The 26,928-nt window shown below is 43.7% G+C and overlaps 1 protein-coding gene across 2 annotated transcripts in view; it reads left to right on the forward strand.

Annotated features, from left to right (window-relative positions):
- The window catches only part of nphs1 (NPHS1 adhesion molecule, nephrin), a 60,551-nt gene extending 44,995 nt beyond the window's left edge, over window positions 1-15,556 (forward strand). The window contains exons 16-30 of one of the 2 annotated variants that reach the window (XR_005035922.2): window positions 908-1,048; window positions 3,339-3,479; window positions 4,615-4,739; window positions 5,184-5,346; window positions 5,576-5,732; window positions 6,136-6,287; window positions 7,321-7,432; window positions 7,626-7,807; window positions 8,079-8,120; window positions 10,607-10,732; window positions 11,116-11,412; window positions 12,041-12,173; window positions 14,506-14,584; window positions 14,690-14,862; window positions 15,098-15,556. Coding sequence is in view for 1 of the 2 variants with exons in the window: in XM_036942939.2 (XP_036798834.2) it covers window positions 908-1,048; window positions 3,339-3,479; window positions 4,615-4,739; window positions 5,184-5,346; window positions 5,576-5,732; window positions 6,136-6,287; window positions 7,321-7,432; window positions 7,626-7,807; window positions 8,079-8,120; window positions 10,607-10,732; window positions 11,367-11,412; window positions 12,041-12,173; window positions 14,506-14,584; window positions 14,690-14,862; window positions 15,098-15,220 (1,895 nt within the window). In the remaining variant the exon portion in view is untranslated. The remainder of the gene's footprint in view (window positions 1-907; window positions 1,049-3,338; window positions 3,480-4,614; window positions 4,740-5,183; window positions 5,347-5,575; window positions 5,733-6,135; window positions 6,288-7,320; window positions 7,433-7,625; window positions 7,808-8,078; window positions 8,121-10,606; window positions 10,733-11,115; window positions 11,413-12,040; window positions 12,174-14,505; window positions 14,585-14,689; window positions 14,863-15,097) is intronic. The other variant, XM_036942939.2, reaches the window with a different exon arrangement.
- The last annotated feature ends 11,372 nt before the right edge of the window (window positions 15,557-26,928 follow it).

Here is a 26,928-nt window from a genome sequence, read left to right on the forward strand (position 1 = left end):
TACAGAGCTTTTGAATACTTTATATGTTTCACTGTGAATATTTTATTTGTTTCACTGTGAATACTTAATTTGTTTCACTGGGGATCCAAATAAAGTATTGAAAATGTGTGCACAGTTATGAGTAGGAGAAAAATAAAGCATGAAGCATGATGGTAATGTGACACGATAGTGTGCATGGAAGGCAGTTTTGTTTGTGTGTGTTTGTGATGTTCTCTGTGTTTGTGTGTGTTTCTGTGTGTGTGTGTGTGTGTGTGTGTGTGTGTGTGTGTGTGTGTGTGTGTGTGTGTGTGTGTGTGTGTGTGTGTGTGTGTGTGTGTGTGTGTGTGTGTGCGTGCGTGTATGAGTGTGTGTTACTGTATTCCTTTGTTGTGACTGTGGGTTAGTCAGGCTCTACGGCAGTGTTGTTCTAATTGTGTGTGTGCTTTGCAGCACAGCCATGTTATTCTTTGATGCTGTTTCGCAGGCTGTAGCCAGCCAGCTTTTCAAAGCCTGCTGCTCCGTGCGAGCATGAAGGAATGTCACTGTGTGTTTGTGTGCAGCTGCTGTTGGACAACACTACTGTCACTCTGTGTTTTAATGCCTGTCCCTCTCCCTTCCTCCCTCCCTCCCTCCTGCCCTCATTCTCTACCTACCTCTCTCTCTCCGTCCCTCTCACCCCGGCCTCCTGTGTGAATTCAGTATTTTTGTGATATTGGTGGACACCGCTTCTCAACAGGTTTTTCTTTCATTTGCCCTGCTGTCGCCTTTCATGGCTGACATGGTTTCTTTGTGTCTGCGCTTGTATGTTTTTTTCCCTTTGTGTGTGTGTGTGTGTGTGTGTGTGTGTGTGTGTGTGTGTGTGTGTGTGTGTGTGTGTGTGTGTGTGTGTGTGTGTGTGTGTGTGTGTGTGTGTGTGTGTGTGTGTCAGATCCCCCAGAGTTCATCCCTGACCATCCCCAGAAGATACAGGTAGTGGAGGATGATACAGCCATCCTTCCCTTGCTGGTCTCGGCCAATCCAGATGACGTCTCCTGCAGTTGGCTCTACCGCAAGGAGGAGCTGCACAAAGGTGATCCACCCTGTTCTCGTCCTTTCTCCCTGTGGTATCTCTACATAGCCAGCCAACTCTCTACAGCTGAGCCAGCAACTGTGCTCGTATCAGCTGCCATTCATGCTCTAAATAGAACATGGCAGGTCGGGCTGCAATGTGAACCTGCCTGATGGGATTCTTGTTCAAATCAAATCAAATTGTATTTTATTCATCACATGCTTTGTAAACAACAGTGAAATGCTTACTTCCTTACGGCCCTTCTCAACAATGCAGAGAGAAAAAAGATAGAGAAATAATAGAAAAGTAAAACACAATAATAAAAGTAATAATAAATACACAATGAGTAATGATAACTTGTCTATACACTGTACACGTGGTACCGATACCGAGTTAATTTGCAGGCGTACGAGGTTGATATGTACATGGAATAAGGAATAAAGTGACATATAATAAACAGTAACAGTAGCATATTTAAAGTTAGTGCCAAAAGGGTCAACGCAGATGGTCCGGGTAGCTATTTGGTTAGCTATTTAACTAACTATTTAGCAGTCTTATGGCTTGTTCAGGGTCCTGTTGGTTCAAAACTTGGTGTATCAGTACCACTTGCCGTACAGTAGCAGAGAGAACAGTCTATGACTAGGGTTGCTGGAGTCTTTGACAATATTTAGGGCCACCCTCTGACACCCCCTTGTATAGAGGTCCTAGAAGGCAGGGAGCATTAGGCCATACGCATTATCGTCTATAGTGCCTTGCGGTCGGATGCCAAGCAGTTACCATACCAAGCGGTGATGCAGCCAGGGCCCATGTCAAATCCTTTCAGCCTCCTGAGGGGGAAGATATGTTGTCGTGCCCTCTTCACGACTGTGTTGGTGTGTGGACCATGATAGATCCTTAGTGACGTGTACACCAACGAACTTGAAGCTCTCGACCCACTACAGCCCCACTACAACCCCATCAATGTGAATGGGGGCGTGCTTGGCCTCCGTTTTTTGTAGTCCACGATCAGCTCCTTTGTCTTGTTGACGTTAAGGAAAAGGTTGTTGGTCTTGCAATCTCTAACTTCCTCCCCTATAAGTTGTCGTTGTCGGTCGTCAGCAAACATAATTATGGTGTTGGAGTCATGCGTGGTCACGCAGTCGTAGGTGAACTGGGAGTACAGGAGGTGACTAAGTGTTGAGGGTCAGCATGGCATGTGTTATTGCCTACCTTCCTGACCTATGGGTGGCCTGTCAAGAAGTCCAGGATACAGTTGCAGATGGACACGTTCAGTACGAGGGTCTTAGCTTATTGATGAGCTTTGAGGGCACTATGGTGTTGAACGCTGAGCTGTAGTCAATAAATATCATTCTCACGTTGTTCCTTTTGTCCAGGTGGGAAAGGGCAGTGTGGAATGCAATAGAGATGTCATCATCTGTGTATCTGTTGGACAGGTATGGTAGTTGGAGTGGGTCTAGTGTTTCTGGGATAATGGTGTAAATGTTGAGCCATGACCAGCCTTTCAAAGCACTTCATGGCTACAGATGTGAGTGCTACGGGTCGGTAGTCATATAGGCAGGTTACCATAGTGCTCCTTGGCACAGGCACTATGGTGGTCTGCTTAAAACATGTTGGTATTACAGACTTGGACATGGAGAGGTTGAAAATATCAGTGAAGACACTTGCTAGTTGATCAGTGCATGCTCGCAGTACACGTCCTGGTAATCTAGTGAATGTTGATCTGTTTAAAGGTCTTACTCACATCGGCTGCGGAGAGCGTGATCACATAGTCTTCCGGAACAGCTGGTGCTCTCATGCATGTTTCAGTGTTATTTCCCGCCAAGCGAGCATAGAAGATGTTTAGCTCGTCTGGTAGGCTCGTGTCATTAGGCAGCTCTCGGCTGTGCTTCCCTTTGTAGTCTGTAGTTCCCTGTCATCGGGCCACAGCCACCACACTCCTGTCACTAACCTCCCACCTCAACCTCCACCACTGCACCCACCTCCCAGAGGGGTTACCCAGCCATTAAAGGAGGGGTGCTGTGGTACAGTGGTGGTCTGACACATGGGCTGTTGTTTCTGTGGGAATTTTGCCAGGCCAATCAATAATATAGCATTAGATGTCACTTATAAGCCATGAGTGGCTTAGGGACGTGTGGTTTCTGCATTTATAATGAATATTTTTGTGTGGCTGTGGACGGCTGTGTGTGTGTGTGTGTCTGTGTGTGTCTGTGTGTGTGTGTGTGTGTGTGTGTGTGTGTGTGTGTGTGTGTGTGTGTGTGTGTATGTGTGTGTGTGTGTGTGTGTGTGTGTGTGTGTGTGTGTTTATGAACAGAAATGGATCCTCGGTACCACTTTACTGAGAGCACAGCGTTTGAGATCTGGAATGTGACAAGGAGAGACACCGGGGTCTACACTGTGAACTGTACCAACGAGGTGGGGTCTGACAATACCACCATCACTCTGGACGTACAGTGTAAGTCTCACTGGCGTTGAATCTGGTCTGTCTACTCACCTCAACACCGTGTTAGAACACTGAACTCAAGTCTAGGCATTAGCTCAGGGATTGAACACAAGTCTTCAGGACTCAGGACAGGCAAGGTTACTCAGTCCTCATGCGAGTGTGGTTCATCAAGCCACCTACATTACATGCTAGTGTTGTATACCCAAAAACACCAATTCTGTCACAACCTTGAACCAACCGACCGACACATCCCCATCCCACTGCCCTCTTAATGATGTAACAATCGCACTGTTCTGAATGTAGATCTGAATGTTCCAGTAAAACCTACAGTACAGTACAAGCCTAATGGACAGACAGCACAGCGCTGTCCTGATCCGATGGAACCTGACAGTTGGAGGTTTCCATAATGTATAGAGGATTGTAATAGCTTTAATGGGTGGCGCTGTAGCCTACTTAACAATGTTGTTCCTGGTTAAAATGAATGTGGTGTGTGAGAAGGCCATAAGTGTCTCTGGTAATTCCATCAGTGTGCTGTGTGTATGAGCACAGACGGGGGCGTTGGGACACTAATGCCACTACTGTTATAAGTAGATGGCACCCACAGGAAGAGAAGAGCACACAGTCAGGTGGAAAGGGATTACACTACAGTATGTTGATGGAGTCATAGTGCTGCTGTATTCAGGACATAGTGACTGACTGAAGGAGGGATGGAAGGAGGGAAAGTGGGCCATGATGACTGCACCCTCCCTGCCTCTGTCTCGCTCAAAGTTAAAGTGGAGGACAAGCGGCATGCAATGGGGAACCTCCAGGGTGATGTGGCCCAATTTAGGGACATTGAATTGGGCAGGGGTGTCTGACAGTAGGGGGTTGGGACAGTTCTAAAATATACTGGGGTTAAATTGATTGGCAAATATTTCATATAAAGTGGTCACTTAGAGAAAGGTCATTATTTACAGTATGTACAGGGTGTCTGTAGGATCAGTGATGCATAGAATAGAATGGAATAGAATAGAATAGAATTAATAGAATTAGAGAGAGAGTTGGAGGTCGGAGGTCGGTGAGTGACTGATTGTTCCTTAAGTTCTAAAGTAGAAGTGTACTTTCCTACTGTTTCTCTCGTCCTACTTTCTTATTGTCTACTCCCCAGATGCCCCTAGTGTGAAGATGGAGAAGGACCCAGTCTATGTGGACGTGGGGGAGACAGCAGACCTGTTTTGTGTAGCAGATGCCAACCCCATCATCAACACTGAAATGTTCTCCTGGAAATGGCTGGTGAGAACCCCCATATCCCCATCTCATTTCACCTCTCCTTTCTCCTGATTTGATTTCCCTTTATCTGGCCTCCTTTCTTTTATTTGACCATTTCTTGCCGTTTATCACTCCCCCTCTTAAATGCAGAGATGTGCCATATTTCAGCGGCTCTAACTATCCTTCCGCCCCACCTCTCCCGGCTCCCGGCTCCACACTTGGCCCAAATCCAGAAAAATTGCTTTCATTATGGCGCGGCAACTAAAGGGCACATTCATCAACGTACGCTCTCTATCCTGTATCTACTGCTCTCTTTTTTTCTCTCTTTTACTCTTTTTCTCTCTTTCTTTCGCCGCTCCCCCTGGAGTACCTGTACTGATCTTGCACAGGAGGGGGTGGGGGTGTACGAAGATGTGCATGCTGTCCTCCTGTCTTCCTCTCATTTGCCACTATCCCTGTCTTCCTCAGGGTGAGGGGGAGATGGAGGAGATGGGGGAGCAGAGCCAGGATGAGGCCACTGGGCAGCTGACCATCCAAGGGGCGACTCGGGCACACGCCGGACGCTACCAGTGCACTGCCGACAACAACATAGAGCCCCCTGCCAGCGTTTCAGTCCAGCTGGTGGTGCGCTGTGAGTCTAACGAGCTCTACCAAGATCTATCAATCCTGTCGTGTGAATACATCATGGGTGCAATGGAATGGAAAAGTGTTGTGGGTGTCTTTGTTTGTGTGGCACCATTCACTATGTCTATGCATATCTGTATTAATTTGCTTGTATTCCATGTTTCTGTCTATCCATTTCTGTTTGTACATGTACAATGTGAACATCTCTGGCTGTGTGTTTGTCCTTTCCTGTGTAGTTAAGCCAGAGCTCCAGAAGGGGGCTCAGTGGAATAAGGTGGCGAGCAGAGGGGATGGCACCAGAACAGCTGAGGTGGTGTGCCAGGGAGAGGGCATCCCCCGGCTCCACTTCTCCTGGGCTAAAAATGGCGTGCCCATAGACTTCATACACCCCAGGTGAGAGCACATCCCACCCCTCACTCTCCATCTGGTTCTCACCTTCTCCCCGTTCCACACACACACACGCTCACGTACTCAAACATAGCCACACATATCCCCAACAATGTAGAAACGTAAACTACTGTGTCATGAGAATGTGGCAAAATATTCATGATGGTGGATAACTAGATTCGTTTCCATAGTTTATACATTCATTCAGTATCTCACCATTAAATCTTAATTTGGGACTTTGCCTCTCCCTATGCAAATACCTGTCACAGTGCCTGCTGTCTGCCCTATAACCATATTGTGTGTGTGTGTGTGTGTGTGTGTGTGTGTGTGTGTGTGTGTGTGTGTGTGTGTGTGTGTGTGTGTGTGTGTGTGTGTGTGTGTGTGTGTGTGTGTGCTGCGTGTGCTGCAGGTACCAGGAGAAGACCGTTAGGGAGGGCTCATTACACACCAGCACGGTAACCGTGGTGAATGTGAGTGCAGCGCTGGACTACGCAGTATTCACCTGCACTGCTCGCAACACTCTGGGAGAAGACACACTCAACATCCAACTGCTCAGCACCAGTATGTGTGTGTGTGTGTGTGTGTGTGTGTGTGTGTGTGTGTGTGTGTGAATGGGTAAAAGGTCAAAGGTTAAGTCAGATATCAGGGCCCAGGGATGTTGCTATGATGTAAAACACGTACTTTACAGCCAACTGCTAGAGTCCCAATGGTCCTAATTTAGCTACATCCATAGTGTTTGTGTGTTTGTGTATGTGCTGTCATGTCCACAATTTTATTAGTGTGGGAGGACCCTCCAGCTTATAGAGAAAATGTTCTGTCTCTCTCGACTGTAGGAAGAGCAAGTCCTCAGTGTCAGTCCTCAGTGTCAGACACCCGAGTATCTCTCCTTTATCCCCTGCCTATAGCTCTAATTCCTCGCTCTGTCAGATAGGCTGAGTCGCCCTCTGGCTCACTAGCAAGTGTGTTCCTACGCCGGCGATGTCAACACGGCCCCTGCTCCCAGCGAGCCCCCTGGCCTCCATTGGACTCATTTAATGTTTAAAAGCGTGAAATACAATTCAATATTCAATGCTGTTTTTTTCTCTCCCTCTGTTTTTTTTTTACTGCCTTGAATATTCATAATTAATCTGACGCAGCGATAATAAATGTTATATGCTTCCTTATCATCAGAAGGCCGGGAACGGAAAGAAGGCTGTATTCTATCCCTGCCCGCCTCGCTGCCGCTCTTTGGATTAAAAAAAGACAGATCCAAATAAGACTGACCCCTCTAACCTCGTATCTTATGAGCGGAACTGATAATGGAAATGATTTACTCTGCAAACAGAGCTGCCTATACGCCTGCAAGCACAGCTTCTCTCTCTCATTCTAGTGCTGAACTCCTTCTCTTCTGCTCTCTTCCTCTGTCATTCTCTTGTTTATCCTTTCTATCCTCCTATTTCACCTACCCTTCAATCTACCCCCCCCCTTCTTTCTCTCTCTCTCTTTCCATTTCTCTACATTTTTCCCACCCTGTTTTTCCCCCAATTTTCTCTCCCTTTCTCTGCCCACCCCCTCTCTCGTTCTCTTACCTTCCATCTCTCTCTCTAACACACAGATCAACCAGATCCTCCCTCAGAATTCCGCCTGGTCAGCTTCACCCATGCCTCTGCAACTCTAGAATGGATCCCAGGGTTCGATGGGGGATTGGAGCAGAGATTCCGTGTCAGGTGATAGAGCATTGACTACAGTTTGGCCGAACACGATGTGTCAAATATTGTGATCTCTTCTTTGCATTCATAAGCAACCAACACATCCTTGATAGGGATATTAGGAACAGGTCTGGATCAAGGGTCAATTCCATTTCACTCCTGTCAGGTTAGAGCCCATCCCTGTACTGACTAAGATACTGTTGATTGACAGGTACCGTTGGGCTGACTCTGTGAGTTTCCTCTACGTGGATGTGTTCCCTCCGAGAGCAAACATCTTCATTGTGACAGGCCTGTCCCCCGCCACTACATACAACTTTTCTGTCAACGCACTCAACTCCATGGGAGAGAGTGGCTACGCAGACAACAACTCAGTACTCACCATCACCACCGAGGGTCAGTCTAGAGCAAGTTCACAACATGACTTCTGGGTCCAAGCTAGGAGAGGGACAATGGTCGGACATTAGATGGTTTGAACTCCTGCCCAGCTGGTGTTGAGATCAGGTTATGTCTCTAATGACATCCTATGCCCCATTTTGTAGAACATTAATAGTCTTGGCACTATATGGGGAATAGGATGTCATTTGACATTTGACCCAGGTTTATCTTGCAGTGTTAGAACAGCATTGATGTTTTTTTCCCTGTCTTCCATGGTTCTTCTAACCAGAGTGGGAAGGAGCAGTCCAGGAAGAGGATCCCTTAGGGGAAGGTAAGTTTACCCAATATTTTTTGGAACTATGGAAAACACCTATTTTCTAAGCTGGCTAAATCATGTTAATATACAGTATGCACCTCAAATGCCCTTAAATGTGTGCTCTTTGAGTAATGGTACTGTAGTTATGGCAGCCGTGGTCATAAATGCTACTTTCTTTCCTTCTGTTAGTCTTCTATCAATAAAGGAAGTGAGAGACCAGCTTACATACTGATTATTATTATCCCTTAATAAGTTTGACTCATTATGCAACGTATTTACCACAAAAGAGTCAAAACTCAGAGTGAAGTTCAATTGTTAAATACCAAAGACGCAACAGCTGTAATGGGCGCCCATCGAGTGGTGCAGCCGTATATGTGCCTTTCGAGTGGCGCAGCACTCTTATATCCCAGCAAAGCTTCCCACCCATACAATGATATATCAGTAGTTTTCCACTCACATCACACAGCACTTTCCATGGAGCTTAAGGACATGGTCTGCTGCTAACCATGACCCAGGAGTTTCAATCATCTCAACCACTGTTGGCACCACTTCCTCTTATCTTGTTGCTGTTTAGGCCATTGAAAATACAGTGCCTTGCGAAAGTATTCGGCCCCCTTGAACTTTGCGACCTTTTGCCACATTTCAGGCTTCAAACATAAATATATAAAACTGTATTTTTTTGTGAAGAATCAACAACAAGTGGGACACAATCATGAAGTGGAACGACATTTATTGGATATTTCAAACTTTTTTAACAAATCAAAAACTGAAAAATTGGGCGTGCAAAATTATTCAGCCCCCTTAAGTTAATACTTTGTAGCGCCACCTTTTGCTGCGATTACAGCTGTAAGTCGCTTGGGGTATGTCTCTATCAGTTTTTCACATCGAGAGACTGAAATTTTTTCCCATTCCTCCTTCCAAAACAGCTCGAGCTCAGTGAGGTTGGATGGAGAGCATTTGTGAACAGCATTTTTCAGTTCTTTCCACAGATTCTCGATTGGATTCAGGTCTGGACTTTGACTTAGCCATTCTAACACCTGGATATGTTTATTTTTGAACCATTCCATTGTAGATTTTGCTTTATGTTTTGGATCATTGTCTTGTTGGAAGACAAATCTCCGTCCCAGTCTCAGGTCTTTTGCAGACTCCATCAGGTTTTCTTCCAGAATGGTCCTGTATTTGGCTCCATCCATCTTCCCATCAATTTTAACCATCTTCCCTGTCCCTGCTGAAGAAAAGCAGGCCCAAACCATGATGCTGCCACCACCATGTTTGACAGTGGGGATGGTGTGTTCAGTGTGATGAGCTGTGTTGCTTTTACGCCAAACATAACGTTTTGCATGGTTGCCAAAAAGTTGAATTTTGGTTTCATCTGACCAGAGCACCTTCTTCCACATGTTTGGTGTGTCTCCCGGGTGGCTTGTGGCAAACTTTAAACGACACTTTTTATGGATATCTTTAAGAAATGGCTTTCTTCTTGCCACTCTTCCATAAAGGCCAGATTTGTGCAATATACAACTGATTGTTGTCCTATGGACAGAGTCTCCCACCTTAGCTGTAGATCTCTGCAGTTCATCCAGAGTGATCATGGGCCTCTTGGCTGCATCTCTGATCAGTCTTCTCCTTGTATGAGCTGAAAGTTTAGAGGAACGGCCAGGTCTTGGTAGATTTGCAGTGGTCTGATACTCCTTCCATTTCAATATTATTGCTTGCACAGTGCTCCTTGGGATGTTTAAAGCTTGGGAAATCTTTTTGTATCCAAATCCGGCTTTAAACTTCTTCACAACAGTATCTCGGACCTGCCTGGTGTGTTCCTTGTTCTTCATGATGCTCTCTGCGCTTTTAACGGACCTCTGAGACTATCACAGTGCAGGTGCATTGATACGGAGACTTGATTACACACAGGTGGATTGTATTTATCATCATTAGTCATTTAGGTCAACATTGGATCATTCAGAGATCCTCACTGAACTTCTGGAGAGAGTTTGCTGCACTGAAAGTAAAGGGGCTGAATAATTTTGCACGCCCAATTTTTCAGTTTTTGATTTGTTAAAAAAGTTTGAAATATCCAATAAATGTTATTCCACTTCATGATTGTGTCCCACTTGTTGTTGATTCTTCACAAGAAAATACAGTTTTATATCTTTATGTTTGAAGCCTGAAATGTGGCAAAAGGTCGCAAAGTTCAAGGGGGCCGAATACTTTCGCAAGGCACTGTATCTGTGGTTTCCAGTCACCGGAATCCTAACAGACAGTTATCTAAAACTACACACTCCCTAATATCAACTAACCCTTTCTCTCTACTTTTACTATCACCTTACAATACAAAAACATCCCCAGAGACTTAAGGCCTCTTTCTACTTCCCCTTAATCACACAAAAGCTATTAATCATACAAACCACAATTATTTACAATCGAACACCCTCTTCCTGGATCTTGCTTCCTATGATGTCATCATGGTGGATCAACTCATTCCTGTTCTTGGTTCTCTTGTAAATCAGAGACAAGAGGGTTGTCACTGTATCAGACTGTGATCATGGCGGTGGTTGGTGGGACTCCGCTGCTGGCTCTCAACTGGCTGGGCTGCTTCCTGTGTCTGAGGTGGAAGAAAAGGCGGGGCCAGACAGGTAACCGTGGCAAAACCATGGTCAAGGTTGTGTGACTGTTTTCTTCTGCATCTGTCTCAGAAACCTCTGCCCAAATCACCAAAGAGTTGAGCCTGAATCTTAATGCATCTCTCATTTCTTTCTTTCTTTCTCTCTCCCGCTATTTCTCTCTCTGTGTCTTCTTATCTCTTCTCTTCCTCCTTTCCCTCCAAACACACCCATCTGCCCCTCCCTCCCTCTGCAACCATCCTCCAAGACTGTCACTTCTTCCCTCTATCTTTCCCTTCATCTAATTTATTTTATTTTATTTTATTTTTCTCTCTCTCTCCATCTCACTCTCTCTCTCTCTCTCTCTCTCTCCCTCTATCCCTCACTTCCGTTATCTCTATATCTGTCTCCCTCAGTTTCCGTTCCCTGCAACTGTCAGGTCGCATATCTCACATACCTCTCATCTCACTCTCTCCTCTCCACCCTTCGTCCTCACACACTTCTTTATTTCTTCATCCATCCTTCTCTGTCAGATCTATTTTACTTTTTCAATAGTGCCCCTATCCTATTTCTAATCCCCACTCATTCATCCCCCACCCTCTCTCGCTCTCTCTCTCTTGCCCTCACTCTCTCTCCCTCTCTCACTCTCCCTCCCTCTCTTCTCCAGAGAGTAAAGGCAGTGTTTCAGATGGGAAGAAGAGTGAAGGAGATGGGTGAGTCATCATCTTAGTCTGTCTCTGTGTGTCCAGGCTAGTCAGCACCCAATCCAGTCCAGTGTGTACAGACAAATGACTATACGTCCAATCTAAACCCTGCTCTACTGACAGACCACACCCAGCACCCACAACAGCAAAACTACAGGACCCTGTGACGTACAAAAGTCTCCCGTTTTGTATGATGTAATGTAGCAGCAAAAGAGTAAAGCAGACACTCCTGTCAGTCTAACTTTGCAATTAGGGGGCAAAGCAACAGCGCAAATATAGGTGTCACATCCGAATATACTTAAAATGCAATACGCCATATGGCATTGACAGTGCTATGCTCTTGTGCACTGTACTGTAGTGTACATGTCTTTGTATGTAGCTATATTCTCCCTGGGGATTAAGAAAGAGTGACATACGATGAGTGGGTGGGTGATGGGATGGAGGGTGTTGATTGGCTGATGTTGATATGTCTTAATTTAAAAATGGGAAGGAAAAAAAATAAAAGAGTGAGATGGGAGGATGTGGGTGGGCGGTTGGGGAGTCGGGATGTGATGCTGTGTTTTCTAATTAAAAAAGATACAGAAAAGTAAAAAAGAATGGAGAAGGTTAGACGCTTTGTTCTGTCTGTCGTATCCAGGTCCACTGTGTCCACTGCCAGCGGCTCCACCAGGTATGAGGTCAGAGAACTGGTGAATCCTGCGGCCCAGTGCACCCTCCTCATCGACAGCGGATCAGAACCAGACAGCAGTGTCTACGAGAGCTACGCTGGGGTAAGAGGAGAGCGAGGGGGAGGAGGAGGTGGGGAGAGGCGGGGTGGAGGAAAGAGAGGGGAAAAAGGGGGATACTTAGTGAGTTGCACAACTGAGGAGAAGGAGTAAGGAGAGGAAAGAGGGAGTAAGGAGAGGAAAGAGGGAGAAAGGGGGATGACAGAGAGGGAGATAACTGAGAGAGTGAAAAACACAGTAAGGTGTGGTGGATGAAGGGGAGAGAAGAGGAAGATGACTAAATAAAGAAACAGAGGGAGGGGCTTAGAGAGGAATAGGAGAAGAATAAAGTGAGAAACAGGAGGGATGGGAGGTAGGAGGATGCTAGCAGACAGAGGTGGAGAGGTGAGCAGAAAAGGAAGGATTAAGGAAGGGGGAGATCGGTCAGAAGAGAGGAAGTGGAGGAGTCAGGCATAACGAGGGAATCAGAGGAGAGATAAACTAATAAACACCTTTGGCTGTTCTCAGAGTAGGAAAGGGAGATCGATAGCCCACAATTAGCATGCAAAATACACTTCGATCCTGGTGAAATTGCACATTGTAAAAGGCCAACAAGGCATTGAACCCTACAGAAAAATTTTAAGTAGAATATAACAACACCGGCAGAGAGAGGCTATTGTTAGATTAGGATCTAATGCAAGCAAATTCTCCTCAGAGATGTTAGCTAACCCTGAGTTATAATACAATACATCTAGTCTAGGCAACAAAATATACTGTTTGTCATGTGTCTCTCTACAGAGTCACCATGTACAGTTGTGGCCAAAAGTTTTGAGAATGACTCAAATATTAATTTTCACAAAGTCTGCTGCCTCAGTTTGTATGATGGCAATTTGCATGTACACCAGAATGTTATTAAGAGTGATCAGATGAATTGCAATTAATTGCAAAGTCCCTCTTTGCCATGCAAATGAACTGATTCCCCAAAAAACATTTCCACTGCATTTCAGCCCTGCCACAAAAGGACCAGCTGACATCATGTCAGTGATTCTCTCGTTAACACAGGTGTGAGTGTTCACGAGGACATGCTGATTGAGTTCGAATAACAGACTGGAAGCTTCAAAAGGAGGATGGTGCTTGGAATCATTGTTCTTCCTCTGTCATCCATGGTTAGCTGCAAGGAAACACGTGCCGTCATCATTGCTTTGCGCAAAAAGGGCTTCACAGGCAAGGATATTACTGCCAGTCAGATTGCACCTAAATCAACTATTTATCGGATCATCAAAAACTTCAAGGAGAGCGGTTCAATTGTTGTGAAGAAGGCTTCAGGGAGCCCAAGAAAGTCCAGCAAGCACCAGGACCGTCTCCTAAAGTTGATTCAGCTGCGGGATCGGGGCACCACCAGTAAAGAGCTTGCTCAGGAATGGCAGCAGGCAGGTGTGAGTGCATCTGCACGCACAGTGAGGAGAAAGACTTTTGGAGGATGGCCTGGTGTCAAGAAGGGCAGCAAAGAAGCCACTTCTCTCCAGGAAAACATCAGGGACAGACTGATATTCTGCAAAAGGTACAAGGATTGGACTGCTGAGGACTGGGGTAAAGTAATTTTCTCTGATGAATTTCCGATTGTTTGGGGCATCCGGAAAAAAGCTTGTCCAGAGAAGATAAGGTGAGTGCTACCATCAGTCCTGTGTCATGCCAACAGTAAAGCTTCCTGAGACCATTCATGTGTGGGGCTGCTTCTCAGCCAAGGGAGTGGGCTCACTCACAATTTTGCCTTTAACACAGCCATGAATAGGATGGTACCAACACATCCTCCGAGAGCAACTTCTCCCAACTATCCAGGAACAGTTTGGTGATGAACAATGCCTTTTCCAACATGATGGAGCACCTTGCCATAAGGCAAAAGTGATAACTAAGTGGCTTGGGGAACAAAACATCGATATTTTGGGTCCATGGCCAGGAAACTCCCCAGACTTTAATTCCATTGAGAACGTGTGGTCAATCCTCAAGAGGCAAGTGGACAAACAAAAACCCACAAAGTCTGACAAACTCCAAGCATTGATTATGCAAGAATGGGCTGCCATCAGTCAGGATGTGACCCAGAAGTTAATTTACAGAATGTCAGGGCAGATTGCAGAGGTCTTGAAAAAGAAGGATCAACACTGCAAATATTGACTCTTTGCATCAACTTCATGTAATTGTCAATAAAAGCCTTTGACACTTAAGAAATGCTTGTAATTATACTTCAGTATTCCATAGTAACATCTGACAAAAATATCTAAAGACACTGAAGCAGCAAACTTTGTGGAAATTAATATTTGTGTCATTCTCAAAACTTTTGGCCACGACTGTACAGTACAGCATCTGTCTATGTTTTCACCTATGGTCTTTGTCCTCCCAGGAGGGCTCCCACTACTACTACCCCACCAGTGACTACCACCCCTCTCTCTACCCCCACCCCGAGGGAGCACAAGGGCAAGGTGAGAGAAACCAAAATACTACCTATGAATAATACATCACAAGAGAAAAGACAGAGACATTTCTCTGTTTAACTTCAAATGACCTCTTTGGCTCTCTTTTTCAAGATGGCCGCTGCTACCCACTAGAGCCCATAGGCCATGAGTATGAGGAGGTGAGAGACTGGGGCATGTATCAGGACGTGCTGGGGTTGTCTCTCCCACTGCCTCCTTCCCAGTTTGACCCCTGGTTACCAGAGCAGAGGCGAGAGTGGAGACCACCCCCACCCAGTTACCCTCAGGTCAGCACAACCCCACTGGGATAAAGTACTAGTTATTGATCCCTGAGGGGTGATGACCCTTATAGTTTCACATATTGGACTAGATGTGTTTTATCACCTTGATTTTTTCCCAAATAACATAGAGATTGGATGGGAAGTTTCGCATCAAAATTATTTCAAGTTAGGATTTTGTAAACGGTGCTATATAGTATCGTCATGTCTCTCACCTTCTTGACACAGCTTTCTTCTCCAACAGGGAAGTGGGAGGGGCTTGACTGCCCCACAGCAGCCAATCAGAAGGAAGGATCCGGTGGTTGAGCGACGCCCAGAGAAAAACGACTATGATTTACCTTTTGAGCTCAGAGGACAGTTAGTTTAGGAAGCTTAAGCCTTGATTCCAGATTGTGGAAAATACCTCAGACTCAAATAGAAACTCTTAGTGCTGTGCTGGTATTGAGTACGATATGAATAGGAAGCCTTTCAACTGATCAAAATGTTACTACCAAAAGATACAATATTTACAGTAGGTGATGTTGTGGGACAGTCAATCAATACAAATTAGGCCTCCCGTCGATCCAAAGACGTAAAATGTAAAAGACGAAGTAACAAAACAGAGTTTTTCTTACAGATCTTTTAGTAACAATTGACTATACTCTACTGTACAAATAAAATGGCAAGGATAATCTAGTCCTAGGCCTAACTGATACACAATTCCAACATGCCTCGTGTTTTTATACAGATACATGTCATATCCAAAATCTTTCTCCAACAAGAGCCTTTACTGGAAATGTCACTCCAGCAAGATGAGAGGTGAAAAAGCAGCAGCTACTCTTAACCTCTCTGTGATCGTTCGGGACGCTCCCATCTCGCCAACAGCCAGTGAAAATGCTGGGCACGAAATTGAAAACAACAGAAATCTCATAATTAAAATTCCCCAACCATACAAGTATTTTACACCATTTTAAAGATACACTTCTCGTTAATTCAACCAAAGGCTTTTCGGCGAAAGCAGAACATATCATTATGTTAGGTCAGCAACTAGTCACAGAAAGCATTCAGACATTTTCCAACCAAAGAGAGGTGTCACAAAAAGCAGAAATATAGATAAAATGAATCACTAACCTTTGACGATCTCCATCAGATGACACTCCCAGGACTCAATGTTCACATTACATGTATGCTTTGTTCAATCAAGTTCATATATATATCCAAAAACTACAGTTTACATTGGCGCCATGTTCAGAAATGCCTCCAAAACATCTGGAGAAATTGCAGAGAGCCACATCAAATAACAGAAATACTCATCATAAACTTTGATGAAAGACACATGTTTTACATAGAATTAAAGATAAACTTGTTCTTAACTTCTTGACGCTACCCATCCCTGTCGCGGGATCATTTTCGTCAGCAACCGCTGAATAGCATAGCGCAACAGTCAAATAATAATAATATTACTGAAAAATATTCATATTCATGAAATCACAAGTGCAATATTGCAAAACACAGTTTAGCCTTTTGTTAATCCACCTGTCGTCTCAGATTTTGAAATTATGCTTTACAGCGAAAGCAATCCAAGCGTTTCTGTAAGTTTATCGATACCCTAGCATAGCATTATGTACACTTAGCATCAGGAAGCTTGGTCACGAAAATCAGAAAAGCAATCAAATTAACCGTTTACCTTAGATGATCTTCGGATGTTTTCACTCACGAGACTCCCAGTTACGCAACAAATGTTCCATAAAGATTATTTTTATACCTAAAATACCGATGTTTGTTTGTCGCGTTATGTTCAGAAATCCACAGGAAAGAGCGGTCACGACAACGCATACGGAAATTCCAAATAGTCTTCATAATGTCCACAGAAACATATCAAATGTTTTTTATAATCATTCCTCAAGTAGTTTTTAAAATATATATTCGATAATATATCAACCGAGTGTGTAGGTTTTTCAATAACAGTGGGAGGAACAATGGTGGCTTTACTCTGTAGCGCAAAAACTCACTCTGAGAGCCCCCATCTACCCAATTACGCAATGTGATCTTTCACGCTCATTTTTAAAAGTAAAAGCCTGAAACTATGTCTAAAGACTGTTGACACCTTAGGGAAGCCAGAGAAAAAGGAATATGGTTGATATCCCTTGAAATGGAGGATAGGCATGCATAGGAACAGAATGGTTTCAAAATAAGAGGAACTTCTTGACTGGATTTTCCTCAGGGTTTCGCCTGCAATATCAGTTCTGTTATACTCACAGACAATATTTTCGCAGACAGTGTTTTCCATCCTAATCTGTCAATTATATGCATAATCTAGCATCTGGTCCTGAGAAATAGGCCGTTTACTTTGGGGACATTATTTTTCCAAACATAAAAATAGTGCCCCTAGTCCACTTGTTGAAACAGCTCTTATTTGACACCCTTCCACAATAGAAGCCTCAAACAACTTCTTAAAGACTGTTACATCTGCTGGAAGCCTTGGGAAGTGCAATCTGGCCCCATAGACACAGCATATTGGATAGGCAATCACTTAAATGAAACTACAAACCTCAGATTTCCCACTTCCTGGTTGGATTTGTTTCGTCTGCCATATGAGTTCTGTTATACTCACAGACATCATTCAAACAGTTTTTGAAACTTCAGAGTGTTGTCTATCCAATACTACTAATAATATGCATATATTGGCATCTGGGACAGAGTAGCAGGCAGTTCCGGTGAAATTGCAGAGCGCGAAATTCAAACTACAGAATTATAAATATTTAACTTTCATAAAATCACAAGTGTAATATATCAAAATAAAGTTTAACTTCTTGTTAATCCAGCCGCCGTGTCAGATTTCAAAAAGGCTTTACGGCGAAAGCACGCCATGCGATTATCTGAGGACAGCGCCCCCCATACAAAAGCATGAAAAACATATTTCAACCAGGCAGGTGCGCCACGAAAGTCAGAAATAGTGATATAATAAATGCCTTACCTTTGATGATCTTCTTCTCTTGGCACTCCAAAAGGTCCCAGATACATCACAAATTGTCCTTTTGTTCGATAATGTCCTTCTTTATATCCATAAAAACTCAGTTTAGCTGGCGCGCTTCAGTCAATAATCCACCCAGTTTCCCTCCCTCAAAATGCACACAAAATGAATCCCAAACGTTACTAATAAACTTTTCCAAACAAGTCAAACAACGTTAATAATCAAAATCTTAGGTACCCTAATATGTAAATAAACTATAAAATTGAAGACAGAGAATTGTTATTGTCTTTACCGGAGAAAAATACCAAATAACGCGTTCTCTTGGGAGCCACCTAGAAAAACAACAATTTCTGGCTCATTTTTCCAAAAAACAGCATGAAACTCTTTCTAAAGACTGTTGACATCTAGTGGAAGCCCTAGGAACTGCAATCTGAGAGGATTTAGCCTAATAATAAAAGTGACAGCCATTGAAAACAGTGGTAGGCTGAATTTTCTTTGGGGTGGATGGTTTGTCCTCGGGGTTTCGACTGCCATATCAGTTCTGTTATACTCACAGACATAATTTTAAATTGAAGATGAGGCAAATAGGAGTGGCAATATAGTCTGCTATTATCTTCAGTAATTTTCCATCTAGATTGTCAGACCCTGGTGGCTTGTCATTGTTGATAATTTTTTCACCTCTTCCACACTGACTTTACGTAAATCAAAAGTACCATGCTTGTCTTTCATAACTTGGTCCGATATACTTGGATGTGTGGTGTCAGCGTTTGTTGCTGGCATGTCATCCCAAAGTTTGCCAACCTGTTGGGGCTAGTGGGCAACATTTTCACTTTTGGATGAAAGGAGGACCTCATAATAGCTCTTTGAGTGGGTGGTCTGGCAGAAATCCTCGGTCTCATTGCACGCGGTCACGAGAGAGTGTTCTTCCGTTCCAATGCGTTTCTTCAGACAATTAAATTCTCCAGTTGGAACCTTATTGCTGATTAATGTTTAAAACATCCTAAATATGGATTGCACACATCATTTGACTTGTTTCTACGACCTGTAACGGAACTTTTTGAGTTTTTGTCTGGAGGAATTGCTCGTGCTTTTTGAGGATTGAATGCTGGGCTGAACAAGCTAACAACAAGTGGCTAAATGATGGGCTTTATGGAACTTTATGGAACAAATCAGTCATTTATTGTCGAACTGGGATTCCTGGAACTGCCTTCTGATGAAGATATTCAAAGGTAAATTAATATTTATAGTGTTTTTTGTAGCTTCTGTTGACGCCAAAATGGCTGCTATTTCTTTGGGTTCTGATAGCAGTTCTCAGATTATTATTTTTCCGTAAAGTTTTTTTGAAATCTGACACAGTGGTTGCATAGAGGATACGTTTATCTTTAATTCTGTGAATAACACTTGCATGAAAATCGGACACGATGGGTAGATTAACAAGATGTAAGCTTTCAGCCGATATAAGACACTTATATGTACCGACATTTGTTGTTTCTCTAAAAATCTGCGATGGTCACAAATGGCGCTGCATGATTTACAACTGTCCCGTTGACGTCGATCCCTCAATCACCAGAAAATATACTTCCCTGTTGATATCATATACCTTATCAAGCATTTCACACATATCATCCAGATGCTGACTGTTAGCACTTGGTGGTCTATAGCAGCTTCCCACAAGAATGGGCATTAGGTGAGGCCGATGAACCTGTAGCCATATTACTTCAACATTATTTAACATGAGATCCTCTCTAATATTTACAGGAATGTGGTTGTCACGTTCTGACCTTTATTTCCTTTGTTTTGTCTTTATTTAGTATGGTCAGGGCGTGAGTTGGGGTGGGCAGTCTATGTGTGTTTTTCTATGTTGGGGTTTTGAGTTCAGCCTAGTATGGTTCTCAATCAGAGGCAGGTGTCATTAGTTGTCTCTGATTGAGAATCATACTTAGGTAGCCTGGGTTTCACTTTTGAGTGTTTGTTGCCACACGGTACTGTTTCGGTTTCGTTCATTTCACATTTATTGTTTTGTAGTGTTCAGTTTATGTCTGTAAATAAACGTTACGGACACTTACCACGCTGCGCATTGGTCCTCCGATCCTTCTCGCTACTCCTCCTCTTCTGAGGAAAGTGGTTCTGAATATAAACTGCAACACCGCCTCTGTTGGCATTTGTCTTTTCGGTAGATGTTATAACCATGTATTGCTACCACTGTATCATCAAAGGTATTATCTAAGTGAGTTTAGTCACTAATATGTCAGAATATGAATGTCATCTGTTACAAGCAAGTTATTGACTTCATGGACCTTGTTTCTTACATGTTAATATGGACTATTTTTAGCACTTTTCTGGGTTGCTTGATTGTTTTTAATGCTTTACTGGGAAGCTTATCAGAGGTAGACTCATGTTATTTACATAAAGCGGTGTTCCTACAATTGCACACCGCCTCAGTGCTAAGAGTGTAACTCTGGTTTATAGGCTCAAGATTACTGCTTACAATAGTTGTAGGATAAACAGATGTACCCCTAATTGCACCGAATGATTTACATTGTGTTTGCCAATGCTCCTAAGATCATGTACATTTGATGCAGCATTATGACGACTCATTGTAACAATGGTAGGGATTAACTGAGCTGGTCTTGGATCATTTAGCAGTCATTGTTTTAACGCAGCCTCGAAGTGCGTGGACAGAGATGACCGTAAACTTCAATCAAGTTCTCAGTTGTGTGGGGCCACAGGTTTCCCTCCATCCTCCCCAGACCAGCTTCCTACCCCAATGCCCTACTTCCCTCTCCTCCTCTCACCCACCCTCCTCCCTCCCACTCCGCTCTTCTCTCTCCCACCTTCCTCCCTCCCTCCCTCCCACTTCACTCTACTCTTCCCTCCCACCCTCCTCCGTTCCACTTCCCTTTAGCGCAGTCAGTACTACATCCTACAGACCCTGCACTCAGAAAGGTAGAAAGACAGACAGGTAGACAGGGACACAGGCAGTCAAGGTAGACAGGGAGACAGTCAGACATCCGCTGGCACTTTTGGGCCATATGTGATGCAGGACTCGCAGCTTCGCCCAAGCGGAAACCATCTTCCATGCGTCTGCTTGCCGTGAGCACCTTGCCCTTTTGAACAATCTGCCTGTCTGTGACACACGTCCCTCACAGCGGCAGACGAAGCCTGGGATTATTACAACACATGGTCACTGCCCAAACCTCCTCCACCTACCTCCCCCTCAACCTCCCCCATTCCCACCCTCTCCCCCCAACCTCCTCCCCCCTCCTCTGAAACAAAGAGACCCTGAGGCCTCCCGGTTTGCCCCTCCAGCCCTGGGGTGAGCCTCTGAAGGTCGGGGATGAAGACAGTAATTGAGCGTGGTAATGTGTTGTGAGGGTAAAACCACCACACTGTATCTACAGTCTGCCTCCCTCCTGCTAATCCTGTTGTCTTTCACATTTCAGTTTCAACTCATCATTCTAGAGAGATACCATGCAGGCCATTAGTCCCACTCTGCGACGAGAAAGAGAGAGAGAGGGAGAGAGAGGAATGGAGGCTGAAAGAGAGGGTAAGCGAGTGGAGAGAGAGAGTATGACAGATATATGTCATTTAAGATCTAGGTAGAAAGTCTACCCTCAGATAGCCCTCTAACTTGGTTTTATTGTGCCGATGGGTATTTAGTTCAATGTAGTTTAAGTTCATTGCAGGACATTTCTCCCTGGTCTGTACAAATCGAACTGATATGCACATTTTGACAATGTACCTGGTTACAAATGTACCTGACTTGGTGGTGTTATTCAGTTGAGGGTTCAGATTAGGAATTGTCATACAAACATTGTCCTGAGAGCATAGCATCTACACAAACACACACAGGGATGTTCCTCCTACCACAATATCTTGTGTGTGTGTGTGTGTGTGTGTGTGTGTGTGTGTGTGTGTGTGTGTGTGTGTGTGTGTGTGTGTGTGTGTGTGTGTGTGTGTGTGTGTCCGTATCCCAGGAGGACAAAGAACAACACTACTTCCTCATAGCCCTCTGATAATTGCATAAAACTCACATTGAACATGCACTTACACACTCAAACACATACAATATTTACAGGCAGACAGACCAACCAACACCCTACTTCCTTGTTCTCCCTTAAGCTTGATTTTTCATATCAGTCACAAGTGCACACACAGGCAAATACACACAGACAGAGTCGAAAACATCATCTTGATTTACTCATTCCAAGGGGAAAAATACTATAAGCCACTGGTTCTATTTTAATGAGGATCATTCCGCCTGCTTTAAGACCTATTCTATTTCTGGAGGAGGTCTCCCAGGAGATCTCAGATATTATTTATTATTACTACTCTGTATTGGGGAAATTCTCACCAAATTGGCCTAAAAATGTAACTGTTGTGAACACAGTTGTAGAAATATTTACAGTTAGAGTCTATTTGAGATCAAGCACGTGACTGATAATGATGAAGTCTGTGTTCTTCTACCGTCTATTCTATATGCGTTTCCCCCACATTGCCAGGCATCTGCGGTTGTCTCTACCCAGCTACCCAGATATGAAAGAGATGAATCCCAATGATTCACCAGACGGCTGGTGCTGTCTCTCAATTAGGGGCGACAGATAGCCTAGTGGTTAGAGTGTGGGGCCAGGAACCAAAAGGTTGCTGGATTGAATCCCCGAGCTGACAAGGTAAAAATCTGTTGTTCTGCCTCTGTACAAAGCAGTTAACCCACTGTTCCTAGGCTGTCATTGTAAATAATAATTTGTTCTTAATTAACTGACTTGCCTAGTTTAAATAAAAGGTCTGTTGTTTTCCATCATGGTCTGTCAAGACACATTTGTCTCATTACTGAACATTAAGTTCCAGTCAAGGTGACAAGCAGGTATTCAAATGAAATCTATTCTCTCCTGCTGCCGATGAATCATGGAGGAGTGGAGAGGAACTATCCTCTGCTAAATTGAAGGTTTGACAGCCTAATACAGGCCCGTCAATGTCCATTTCTCTTCTCTCATGTCATGGGTAGTTTGATGTATTATGTGCAGAAGAAGGACCCAAGTAGGAACGGGAAACAAATGGAGAAATGAATTAGCTTAAAAATACAATATGTTTTTTCCTCTTTATACACCTCTTTTCTATACCCTTTTTCTACACAATAGAACAAAATACACCGCAATAAAAGGGAATAGACCTTTGTCAATCCCAGGTGGCTAATAAGGTTGCTGAACCAATGCCGTAACACAAACCATACAATCAGTAAAACCTTACCCTATATGCTGCATCACATTTTCCTTTCCTGAACTAAGTACAGTAGAGATGAAATTGAAATGACCCTAGTCCTGCTCTACAGAAACCTGAGAGTACATACAGACGTCTTTGGCGCCGTTTGCTGCAGCGGGTTATGCGAGCAAAGAGAATGCAAAGTGACTTTTAGATTTGGATGAAACTCTAAAAAAATAGAAGAGTTGTCTTATGAAAGGCAGCCTTGAAATAAAAACAGAACTAATGGTTAATATTTGACGAAGGCTGATTTGAATACATGCTAAAACTAAAAGAGTATGGTGAACCTCTTTAACTATTGATATTAGCGATTGGCTTTGATGGCATGGCATACACATTCCTCCCTGTCTGGAGCACATGGTAAATAAAGAACACCAGAATACAATAAAACCAGTCATTCTAGCATTGCATTTAGAGTACATGCATTTGCATGTTGGATAGGCTATAACAGCACAGCGCTTTTAAAACTTCTTATGGCTGAGATCCCGCTAACGGGATCGATATGACAACAGCCAGTGAAAGTGCAGGGCTCCAAATTCGGACAACAGAAATGTCATAATTAAAATTCCTCAAACATACAAGTACTTCACACCATTTTAAAGATACACTTCTTGTTAATTCCACCACAGTGTCCGATTTCAAATAGGCTTTACGGCGAAAGCCCCACAAATGATTATGTTAGGTCAGAGCCAAGTCACAGAAAAACACAGCCATTTTTCCAACCAAAGAGAGGAGTCACAAAAATCTGAAATAGAGATAGAATTAATCACTAACCTTTGATCTTCATCAGATGACACTCATGGGACTTCATGTTACACAATACATGTATGTTTTGTTCGGTAAAGTTCATATTTATATTTTAAAAACTCAGTATACATTGGCGCGTTACGTTCACTAGTTCCGAAACATCCGGTGATTTTGCAGAGAGCCACATCAATTTACAGAAATACTCATAATAAATGTTGATGAAAATACAAGTGTTATACATAGAACTTTAGATACCCTTCTCCTTAAGGCAACCGCTGTGTCAGATTTCAAAAAAGCTTTACCGAAAAAGCAAACCATGCAATAATCTGAGTACGGCGCTCAGAGACCAAAACAACCATAAAGATATGTTGAGGCCATCAGACTGTAAACAGCCATCACTAACAAAGATAGGCTGCTGCCTACATACAGAAATCATTGGCCACTTTAATAAATGGATCCCTAGTCACTTGAATAATGCCACTTTAATAAGGTTTACATATCTTGCATTACTCATCTCATATGTATATACTGTATGTTATACCATCTATTGCATCTTGCCTATGCCGCTCAGTTATTGATCATCCATGCATTTATATGTATATGTTCTTATTCCAATCCTTTACTGAGATTTGTATATATCATATCATATCATATATATCATATGATTGAGTGTAGTCTGGCCCAGGAGTGGGAGGGTGAACGGAAAGGCTCTGGAGCAACGAACCGCCCTTGCTGTCTCTGCCTGGCCGGTTCCCCTCTTTCCACTGGGATTCTCTGCCTCTAACCCTATTACAGGGGCTGAGTCACTGGCTTACTGGGGCTCTCTCATGCCGTCCCTGGAGGGGGTGCGTCACCTGAGTGGGTTGAGTCACTGATGTGGTCATCCTGTCTGGGTTGCCCCCCCCCCCCCCCCCTTGGGTTATGCCGTGGCGGAGGTCTTTGTGGGCTATACTCAGCCTTGTCTCAGGATGGTAAGTTGGTGGTTGAAGATATCCCTCTAGTGGTGTGGGGGCTGTGCTTTGGCAAAGTGGGTGGGGTTATATCGTTCCTGTTTGGCCCTGTCCGGGGGTGTCCTCGGAATGGGCCACAGTGTCTCCTGACCCCTCCTGTCTCAGCCTCCATTATTTATGCTGCAGTAGTAGTTTATGTGTCGGGGGGCTAGGGTCAGTTTGTTATATCTGGAGTACTTCTCCTGTCCTATTCGGTGTCCTGTGTGAATCTAGGTGTGCGTTCTCTAATTCTCTCCTTCTCTCTTTCTCTCTCTCGGAGGACCTGAGCCCTAGGACCATGCCCCAGGAATACCTGACATGATGACTCCTTGCTGTCCCCAGTCCACCTGACTGTGCTGCTGCTCCAGTTTCAACTGTTCTGCCTTATTATTATTCGACCATGCTGGTCATTTATGAACATTTGAACATCTTGACCATGTTTTGTTATAATCTCCACCCGGCACAGCCAGAAGAGGACTGGCCACCCCACATAGCCTGGTTCCTCTCTAGGTTTCTTCCTAGGTTTTGGCCTTTCTAGGGAGTTTTTCCTAGCCACCGTGCTTCTACACCTGCATTGCTTGCTGTTTGGGGTTTTAGGCTGGGTTTCTGTACAGCACTTTGAGATATCAGCTGATGTACGAAGGGCTATATAAATAAATTTGATTTGATTTGATTTGTGTATATTAGGTAGTTATTGTGGAATTGTTAGATTACATGTTAGATATTGCTACATTGTCGGAACTAGAAGCACAAGCATTTCGCTACACTCACAATAACATCTTCTAACCATGTGTATGTGACCAATCACATTTGATTTGGATTGTATTCACGTGTTTGAAGACTACCTGCTGAAATCTAAAAGAGATGAAAAGGTTAAAAATATATATATATTATATCCATTGGTCTGGTGCAGTGTGGCCAGTGGCATGTCTTGTGAGGAGGAGGAGAAGGAGGATGTAGAGCAAGTAAAGAACGTGACTGGATGGGGACAGTCCAAAAGCCAACCCAACTCCTGGAGCGAAGACTGTGTCCTCTGTTTGAGGGCCTGAATTGGCCCCAATGTCCATCGTGACCGGCCTGGACTGGCGTCTCACTGTTGTGTAATATTGTAGTGGCTGGAGAGGCTGTGCTGACAACTCTCCAAGAGCATCGCCCCACTGGGCTATAACTGATGGAATCAATGCTGTCATTTCAACCCACAAAAATTAATGTGATGTTGAATCAACATGGAAAACTAATTGCACTTGAATAAAATTATCATAAACGTAAGAGTATTTAGTCTGTTTTTAAACAAACTTTTAACCTAAGTCAATGACACTGTAATTTGTATTTGTTGATTTCACTTTGAATACTCGTTAGTTGACAACTCAACCAAATGTAAATCAAAACTAGACGTTGAGCTGACGTGTGTGCCCAGTGGGGCTATTTTCCTTATTGTGTTTCTCAGTACAGTACAATGCTTCTTCAATGCACTTTCTTACTGGAAGTTCTGCACTAATTGAATCTGTGAAGGACAGTTCCCTTCCCGCTAATCTTTGACGATGCTTAAATGTATGAGTACTGTGAGAATTATATATATTTTAAATGTATGAGTACTGTGAGAATTATATATTTTTTTTATTTAAACTTTTTGCGTACAATTTTTGCTGCATTCCCTACGTTTAAATGTGTACAATTAATTGAAAAGGTGACAGCATTGAAAAGTCTCCAGGGTCACATTTGGGGAATGCAGTACAAGACGGGGTATAGTGCAAAAGAGAGACAAGCAGACACACAGACATAGAGAGTGGATGTCAAAAAGAGAGAGATGCAGACACACAGACATGGAGAGAGGCTGTTAAAAAGAGAGACATGCAGACACACAGACATGGAGAGAGGCTGTTAAAAAGAGAGAGATGCAGACACACAGACATGGAGAGAGGCTGTTAAAAAGAGAGACATGCAGACACACAGACATGGAGAGAGGCTGTTAAAAAGAGAGACATGCAGACACACAGACACGGAGAGAGGATGTTCAAAAGAGAGACATGTAGACACACAGACACGGAGGGAGGCTGTTAAAAAGAGAGACATGCAGAAACACAGACACGGAGAGAGGCTGTTAAAAAGAGAGAGATGCAGACACAC

The sequence above is a fragment of the Oncorhynchus mykiss genome, chromosome 2, assembly GCF_057628025.1.
Source record: "Oncorhynchus mykiss isolate SJ-2025 chromosome 2, ASM5762802v1, whole genome shotgun sequence".
Classification (NCBI taxonomy): Eukaryota; Metazoa; Chordata; class Actinopteri; order Salmoniformes; family Salmonidae; genus Oncorhynchus; species Oncorhynchus mykiss.